This window comes from Mytilus edulis, chromosome 8 (assembly GCF_963676685.1).
Source record: "Mytilus edulis chromosome 8, xbMytEdul2.2, whole genome shotgun sequence".
Lineage (NCBI taxonomy): Eukaryota > Metazoa > Mollusca > Bivalvia > Mytilida > Mytilidae > Mytilus > Mytilus edulis.
The window spans coordinates 10,148,891-10,158,721 of record NC_092351.1 but is presented as its reverse complement, the minus strand read 5'-3'; the positions used below and the strand labels follow the sequence as shown (position 1 = coordinate 10,158,721).

Below are 9,831 nucleotides of genomic sequence, written 5' to 3'. Positions count from 1 at the left end.
TTTAAAATGTTCACGAATGTAGAAAGAAAACATCATTTTTTTGTTTGTTTATTTATTAAATTTAAAAACAAATTGCACTACTGACGTTTTCATAAAAATTGGCACTCATAATCTTCTTACGTATTCAAACCGAATAACATTTTAAAAAATAGGGGTCCATGAACTCGTGTTCTAGTTATATAAGTTTGAATGATAAAAATCAGTCGAAAACTGAATCTTTTTCCCCGATTAGTCATAGTTTGACGTCGCGAAAATAACAATTTACGTTAGCAACGTCATTATCTCCCCTGGTACTGTATCGTATGTCTTTGATTGTTTTAGTATTGTTATCGTATTCACACCGTTTATCAAGTTGACAGTTTCACAGTAACACGGGTCAATTTACTTGAGAAGACGTTTCAAGGAGAATTCGACAAATGCAGCAATGTAACGTCGTTTGTAAGGACGCTCGTTTAATTTGGATATAATGGAGATTTCTATATACGTTTCATTATTTTTTTTTCTGTTTGCACAATACCCTGTAGATTAAACTATACTACTTTTTTACTATCATTCGGTATTAAGCTATTTATCCTAACGACACTAATAAATCGGTTTACCCATTCGTTTTGTTTGACTTCATTGGTTTATCTCATCCTCTTTGAATGTATTTATCTAAGAAAACATCCTCTTAAGAAAAAGGTATAGTGTTATTGTGAATACACACCTTTGAACGCAGATGTAACTATTATTTATGGAAACAGTAGAACGGAGTGGTGTGAGGTTTCGTGTTCTATTTATACTCATTTGATTAAAATGTTCTAATACGTTTTATGTTGTTTTTGATATACAAGCTGTGAGTCTGGAGCGTACATGGAAACATTTAGTCAGACAACATGTGTCCTGGCAATGAACTAAGGAGTCCAAAATTACTAACATTCAAACTCATTAGACGAAGAACAATAATCATCGTCAAAGCAAAAGAAAAAGTAAGACATACAACAAAATAAACCACACCATAGACAACTTATGATTCCGGGAGGTAAGCAGACCCTGCTCCACATATGGGACATGTCGTGATGCCCATGCAAGTACAAACATTACATACGTGTTCGATTTAAACAAACAGTATCACATATAAACCTCCAAACTATCATCAAGACAGGTAGAAATAATTTAAGTTTATTTTTATAAATTACAAAAACAACCGTAATAATGGTCAGAAAAGAAAAATATATGTACTTACATTGTACCTAAAAGTTCATGTTACACGATTTATGGGTAATCGATTATTAAATACAAATTCTGGTATACATTAATTTCAGTGTTGCAAACAGAAAATGAACATGTAATAAGGGTTTATAAATATCAACAGGTACCAGGCTTATAATATCATATGCCAGACGCGCGTTTCGTCTCTATAAGACACATTAGTGACGCTCAGATCAAAATCATTATAAAGACAATAGGGGGTTTGACTTTTTCCCTTCTTACAAAGTTTTAGTTTTATAAATTTTGACAGATATTTTAGAAGAAAAATTCAAAAATAAAAATCTAATTCTTTCGTCATAATTTAATTGAACACCTACCATATGATATTGAATCGACATCATAAAGTAAAACAAAAACTCTTAAAAAAACCCGAACCCGATAAAACGAAATTGTGAAAATAGGGTTTTAAGACTGAAACTACTATGACGAATGGCCATTCCTAAATGTAAAAAATTATTTAAATATTTAAACTAAATGCAACAGTAGGTAGTAGGTAATAGTAGTTTAGAGGCAACAGTAGTTTAAAGGTAACAATAGTTAACTATTGTTCAAATCTCATAGATCCATATAGAAGATTCAAATCATGGTTGATATAAAACACAGAGAATATCGAATGGACCACAAAAGGTACAAGACAGGATGCCTACAAAATTTAAACAATTATAAAGTGAAGTAAGTAGGTAGGTTGAGTATTTAAAAAGTAATTTGACAAAATATTCAAAAGTAGTCTATTCTTTACAAAACTGGAATACATAAAATAAAGTTACAATACCGTTACTGAGTGTAAAACGGGATGTACACTAACTTTATATGTATCCCTTTACTCTTTTAATGGATAACGCAGCTTTTTTCAAACTATTTGACAGGCGAGCAAATCATAATTATGTATGGAATTTGTTCACAGTGTATATAAACAATGATTTTTGAAAAGTAGAACCAAACTATATATTGTACAATGTTTATAAATACTAATATATTATATGCTTTAAGAAGTGTCATATATTTAAATCGTATACATATATGATTGTCGACTGTTCTATCACAACTTACAAAATGCAAACACGAATATAAACTAAGTAGCTTAAATAAAGACTACAATTAATATAACATAATTTATAAACTATATTTAAATTTTAATCTATAAACTATAATATCATACTTTAGATAATAAATAATATAAAAATATTGCAAAATATTTATCACACAATTAACTAAATTAGCATAAAAGAAAAGAAAATTCATATTTTCACATTTCATCCCATATACGGATTTTTGGAGTATAAAACGTTTCTGGTATCAACTGTTCGTGGGTATCTTATTTAAACGTTTATTGTTAATGGTTTCAATGTTAATTATAGTTTTTCCCTGCCTTTTGAAGCCAATAACTTGAAGCTACGGCAGGAGTATTTTGATGTTTAATATTGGTTTCATACCTTGTACAATTTCTAACAAACAGTACTTTTGTAAACCATGTTTTTATTAGAAATAAATCATTCATGCTATTTAATCGAATATCACTATACGCATTGTCGGGTCAGCAACAATCATTTATATTCCACGACATTGTATTCTAATTTTTTTATTACCCGTTGACTATTGCATAATTTCTATCTCCTACGTTTTTGTTTCATTGCAAATTGGCAATGTTTTCAACGCAAGTGTGATATGGTCAACATCTTTGTCCTTTGATGCTCCAGGATATGTGTATCCATCGAGGAAGTAACAGATTCCAGGAACATCTTCTGGAAATCCTACAGGTAAGTTTTCTCGTGACCTTGGAGTGAACTTGAACCCATCAACATTTTCTATGTAACTAAAAAAGAGACTTGTCTGTTAGTCGCAATATCGACACAAATACGTTAAACATAACATGTTTAAATGTTAGCAAGGACACCTTTAACAAAATTAAAAAGGCTTATTATCGTTTGCAATATTATACATTTGTCATTTTGGGTGCATTTTGTATCTGACAATGCAGTATGGGTTTTGCTCATTGTTAACGGTCGTACGGTGAACTATTATAGTTGTCATTTTTTATGTCCATTATTCTCTAGTGGAGTGTTGTCTCATAAGTATTCATAACACATCTTCTTATATTTTTCTAATTTATCAATACGGAAGATTATCAAAATATGTAACACACCCAATAATGAAAGAGTGGTCAATGCAAAAACGTCTGTGGTATTTATTCTGTAATAATAAAGTTTTTAACCAGTGGATGTAAAACTGATTTTCGGCTCTCCCTTGGCACCATTTGCGAGTATGGTCTTGAGGAAACGATGATAGTCCGTCGGACGGGGACGATAAATGGCTGGCCCATGTTAAGAGAGAGCCATATCTCTTGCACGTTAAAGACACCCTTGTAGATTTCGAAAAAGAGTAGGCTAATGCCGCTACAAGGCAGCACTCGCACCCGCAAAGTGGAAAGGGATTAATATAAGTTGTAAAACTTGTTTCCCAATCCACTATAAATAAATATGTTTAAACTAATGTAAAACTGATAATTTGCTGCGATTGAACAATTCTTTTGGAATCGAAAGCGTCAAGCGTCAAATAATTAAATAATCCACATGTTGTTTTCAAAATGATTATTTCAGCTTTATATTCTGCCTTTAACAGTTTTGAATGCGTTCTTTCAATCCTGCATAACTTTAAAATTCGAAATATATGCACCATATGCATTCCAAAAATGTCTCTATTTCAGAATTGATATTGCAATATTGATTTGTCTTTATTGTATTTGACATTGCTGAAAAATCGTGAGCATAGAAAGTCCCGAAGTAAAACAGCTCGTCTATCCGATTACAGATATAGTTTAAGAAGTGTTATGTGCCGCTGGTAGTTAATATTATATTAATTAGGAATATTAAATGATGTGTGGCAGTGTGAAAAAAAAGAAAATTGACTAGACAAAGTTTAATTAAAAAATAATAAGATAAAAACTAAACTGTCATGTCTTCATATAGTGTAGCATGAGTATACTAATACACTTTCGTACCTTTATAATTAAAATGTACACAAGTTTATATTTCATTATAGATTGCCAAAAATATTCCGAGTAAAATTGAACCTTTGTTCTATTGTAAATCAAATGTAAAAAAATTACTGTAAATAAGAATTCAAATTAAGTTTAGAATTTAGATTTGAACCGGATTCACAGACAGGATAATGGCTTTCCGTTAATCATTGCGAGATAAGAAGGGATATGATTATAGAAACAGGAAGGAATGTCTTTCCTGGTCTCTGATTAAAACTCTCTTGTTTTCCATATCAATAATAAGTAGAAAACAAATTATGATTCACACAAAAAGAAGGCAAAAGATACCAAGAGAACATTTATATTAACTGAAGAGAAACACAAAATAGTATGACCAAAAAGAAAAAGGACGAAAAGAAAAACAACGTTTACACAGAAAAGTAAAGACTTTCCTTACGAAGTGTTTGTACCCTACGGTTAAACAGATTCTGAATTACTAGTAAAACCCGTCGTGTTGTTTATGACAGGTAAAACCCAATGGTTAAACAATCGGGGATGCCACATTTAGTGGTATATCGGACATGGGTGTGGCGATGCTACTCATATCTTATTGTTGATATGTGACATGGATATTCAATAGCTGTCAACCAAATCATTAGGTACATGAAGTATCCATTCAGATTCAAATACAAAAATGTCAAGAGCAGTTTTAAGACACACACCATTTGACTTTATTTGAAAATGATAAAAGTTTTCATACTTGTGAATCGTTGTTGTATGTTTTAAAGTCCCTAAAATCCATCAATTAAATTGAATGCAGATGCATTATATATAGATGAAAATATTGATTTGACGAGGAATTATACTTTCGTTCCTTGTATTCTTAATCCAAACTATTCATCTTTTCATGAATTTACATTTTTCTTACTGATTTCATAATTTAGGAATTCCGAAGAGATATTTTGCAAGCTTGCAATATTTCAAGAAGAAAAATCATCAGAAATAGTTTATGGTTTGGTTATATTAAAATTGACAAAGGAGTTGTTACAGTCGATCTAAAGCAAATAAATATACCAGACAGATGGTTTATATTATCTGATAATTGTCATTTTCATTCGTCTTTCGAAATGAAATTGATTACGATTAACATCTCTCTTTTTGGTAATTTTTCAGAGATTATCAAAACATTAATTTTACCATATTTCTTTTTGATATTAGCTTTTAGTTGTTTCCTAAAGATGTTGACCATTCAAGATGACGAGATACTAATAAATTTTGATATTGATGAATTTGATTTAAATGAAAAGGGTACTAATACATGCTACAATAATAACTCGTTTGGAACGTTCCTTCACACATTGTACATCAGTTACGATTGCCTATAATTGATAACATTCAAGTTTATTTCAACTTTGGTGGATAGTTGGTGCATTGTCAATCATACCACATCTCCTTATTTATAAATAGTTCCGTTATTGTACGAAACATTACACATGAAAATAACACGTTATAAAATCCAATGCGTCCGAGGCACTTTTCTGAAAACATTCCATGACTTCATTTTGGTCCATATAAATAATTCCTTAAAAAATCGCATTGTTTTTCCAAAACCTTTCATAATGCTTATCTTAAGATTGTTCTTGACTTTGTTGATATTTGTAGTCAAAATCGATTAGTTATAAACATTTAAAGGACAGTAAACAGTGTTAACACCAAAGGTAGTTTTTTTGAAAAACCAAATTTGATTGCAATGACAAATGAATATACACAATGTAGGTCCTTCTGGTGGATCGATTTTTTTCTCAAATTAAAGTTCAGTCATCTCGTAAGGTTAAATCAAGGCAACAGTAGGATACCGTTTTTCAAAATTCATAAATTATTTGAGAGAAAACAAATCCAGGTTACAAACTAACACCAATGGAACCATATCAACTTTGAGAGGAAAGCAATGTAACAACAGAAACACTAAACTGCAACAAAAACAAAAACTGCAACATACATAGAAACGGACTATTTGATAAAAACTGCCATATTCCTTAAATTATTCTAATTAAAATGCAGTATAATAAATTATCTTAGGGAAAACTAGTGTTCTCTTGATGTGTGCAATCTAAAGTACATTACATGAATTACCTGTATGTGGTAGGACTAATATTAATTCTGGTTGCTTCACTTCCAGATTCAAATTTGTTTGCTAGTGTTACATTGTTTCCAAACAAACAATATCTGGGCATGCGCACACCAACAATTCCTGCCAATACCGACCCACTATGTAATCCAATCCGCATCTGTAAAAGATTTAATAATATATAACTTTTTTTCTATTAAGTAGGTTATCAATATTTGATAAATCAAAATATCAGTCCTTAATTAACTGATAAAAAACGTTTCATTGGAATGAAATACAACCCTTAGGTGTTGGGTTGCCTGATATAGTTGTTTCCCAGTTACAGATTTCACTACATTACAGTTAAACACGACAAAAGTAACAGATGATTTATTACTTAACTGTTATGTTACATTTTAATGTTGTGTCGTTGTTCTCCTCTTATATTTAATGCGTTTCCCTTAGTTTCAGTGTGTTACCCGGATTTGTTTTTTTTTCCTATCGATTTATGAGTTTCGAACAGCAGTATACTACTGTTGACTTTATTAATTGAACTTGTTTTAAAAAGTAAATAACGTGACATTCTTACCCTTATCGTATTCCCATCATGTGACTTCTCTTTACCGGCAGTGTCCATCATTCTTATTGCCATCCAGGCTATTTGCTGGGCGTGGAATTTAGAGGGCCGGTGTAGCCCGCCAGCAACACAATAAGCGTCTCCGATTGTTTCTACCTACAACATGAATAAAAGGGGGCACTTAATATTCAGAAACGAAAACGAAAAACATCGTTAAGATGATTATTCTCTAAGCCATGATTAACACTCATTTGAATTTGTTTGGTATATGCAAGGTTTCGGAAACAAGTTCATTTGACAAGGAGGAAGTTCAAAATAAATATATTTTTTACATCGTTATCATGTTATTATATGGTTTGAGTTAAAGATTTGATTTTCATTACTTTATTGAAACTTCTTCAATAAAAAAGTAACAATTTTCAGTTCTTTCATTTAACGTTAGAGATTTTCTTAAAAAGATGTCTTTGCATTCGAAAGATCATTTCAGTTTTAATTTGAGGTATTATTTATTTCTTTGAATAAAATATGATTTCATTTTTTTTTTCAAAACAAATAACCGCAACAACCGCTTATTTTCTCAATAAAAACTTGAGATACATTTTTTTCCTGAGAAGCTTGTGTTTAACTTATAAAATTAATGTTTAGCAAAAGCAAATTATTTATTTGATTGCGAATTTAGTTAAGTTAGAAAATGTCATTGATACTTGATTTGCAGAAAGGCAATTATATCAATTTGTGCTTCCTGTTTCAATTTGGAAAAATTACACCTACTCGAAACTATTTCTAGATATCGGACACTTTGGTGAAAGTTAAAGCAATAATCTTCAATTAGTAATTTAGGAATCTGATTAAGTTTCGGTTTGATGAACGCGCTAATGGTGACTAGTCCTAATTATATATATACGTGTGACTTCTTTGTTAATTGAAATTCACTTTAATACTTACAAATGACAATAATAAAAGTAATTTCAGCTGATATATAGTATCTAGTAATCCCTTATGCTGAAAGAAATAAGTGAACTGTTGTGTTTATCATAGTACCATAGACTCAGTTATCCTTGTCATATGCACATTTTAGTATATCAAAACTTATATCGATCAAAGAATAAATATACAGCATACTATTATTATACTGTATATGTAAAAGAGGGACGAAAGATACTAAAGGGACAGCTTTGCTTGATATTTAAACGAATAGTTGTCGCACATTTGATCATTTACGCTTTCTATATAACAAAAAGAAAGATGAAAAACCATCGAAGATTAAAAAAAAAAGGTTGTATGTGTCAAAGCGACAACAACCCGACAAAAGAGCAGACAACATTTTTATTAATGCATTTTTTTTTAACGTTTTAGATAAACCTCTGTAAAACCTATTATTAATGCAAACGTCAAGTTAAGTTTACACTTCTAAGCCAATTAAAACAATTTCACATCGTCTCATTTCTGAGATCGTCAACTTGGATAGAGCTAATTTTGTATAGAATATTGAGGTTAATGCTTGCGAAGTTAATTCATTTAGGAAAAGATAACAGTAGTCATGTGAAATGGTAATAGGTTTTTATAAAATATTGTATTATTAGATATTCCTAACACCAAAATGTAAACATTTACTGCAATTAACCAGCTTTGTGTTCGTCTAGCTCTAGTATGAACTAGATTGGACAGATATTGTGATAATCAGTCTTAATGGAATGAAGTCATTCTCGTTATTTCTATGGTCAAGTAAATCGGTTGATGATATTGTCATCATTTTTGTTATAATGATGTTATTTCTGCCATAGAAATGCCTGCTGAAGAAATTGCTTAAAATTAGTTCTATTGCATGAGTGACAATAACGAAATAAGATTATATACAATAAAATAATAACAAAAAAATAACAAAAGTAGAAACCATATTAATCATAAAAAAATGGAGTTTCGCTATAAAGCATCAATTCTTTTTCTTGAAATATTTCATCACTAATGGGAGAGCTTCTTTTGACCAGACCAGTTCAAATAAATTATAGGTTCGTGTATAGTGTCTTCTTAAAATACAATCTATTTCATTCAGAAAATGATTATTATAACAGATATTGTGTCTGTCCCTTTAAACATACCAACACTGTTTAAACACACTCACCTTCGCAGCAGAATTTTGACCAATAATTCAATTTTTTAGGTTTTCTTATAACCGTTTGGTGTGCAAGTAAAACATATTGTTCGTTGTTTATGACTTGCATTGCATATTTAGTAATTCTCAGTTTAATGCGGTGCATTTTTGGATTGTTCATGTACAGCTTTTGTCCCTAACCATAATCATTAAAAGTCAAGTTATCATAGTATCCCAAGCAACGGATTTATCAAGGCACAACACCGCAATACAACATACGTATAAAACGTTCTTTGACCATTAAAGCATATAATTATTTTTCAAGAATCTTTCTAGACTTTAAGTCATTTGAATTTTCATAATTGTACTTTTGACCAAAGTAAGCTTTATGTGTATTGTTTTAGACACTTTGACACTGAATTATTTTGCATAACCTGAAACTGAGATATACTGGACAAATGAAATGTGAAGTTACCATGTACACGTCAAGATCTCCACAGAAACATACTGGACAAATGAAATGTGACGTTACCTTGTACACGTCAAGATCTCCACAGAAATATACTGGACAAATGAAATGTGAAGTTACCTTGTACACGTCAAGACCTCCACAGAAATATACTGGACAAATGAAATGTAACGTTACCTTGTAAACGTCAAGATCACCACAGAAATGGTCAAACTGTGTGTATAGAGAATTCAGCATATTGATCACGGTGAGTGGAGTACAGGAAGAACAAATAGCAGTAAAACCAACAATATCACTGAATAACATCGTCACTTCATCGATCTTCATCGGTTCTATCGTTTCGCCTGAAAAATATAAA

The 9,831-nt window shown here is 30.7% G+C and overlaps 1 protein-coding gene across 1 annotated transcript in view; it reads right to left on the bottom strand.

Annotated features, from left to right (window-relative positions):
* Nucleotides 1-1,147: 1,147 nt before the first annotated feature.
* Nucleotides 1,148-9,831, bottom strand: part of LOC139484763 (guanylate cyclase soluble subunit alpha-1-like) — a 77,790-nt gene continuing 69,106 nt past the window's right edge. Inside the window, exons 7-10 of the mRNA XM_071268689.1 lie at nucleotides 9,651-9,817; nucleotides 6,925-7,068; nucleotides 6,362-6,516; nucleotides 1,148-3,064 (exon numbers count right to left, since the gene is read on the bottom strand). Of these exons, the coding sequence (XP_071124790.1) occupies nucleotides 2,866-3,064; nucleotides 6,362-6,516; nucleotides 6,925-7,068; nucleotides 9,651-9,817 (665 nt within the window). The 3' untranslated portion in view covers nucleotides 1,148-2,865. The remainder of the gene's footprint in view (nucleotides 3,065-6,361; nucleotides 6,517-6,924; nucleotides 7,069-9,650; nucleotides 9,818-9,831) is intronic.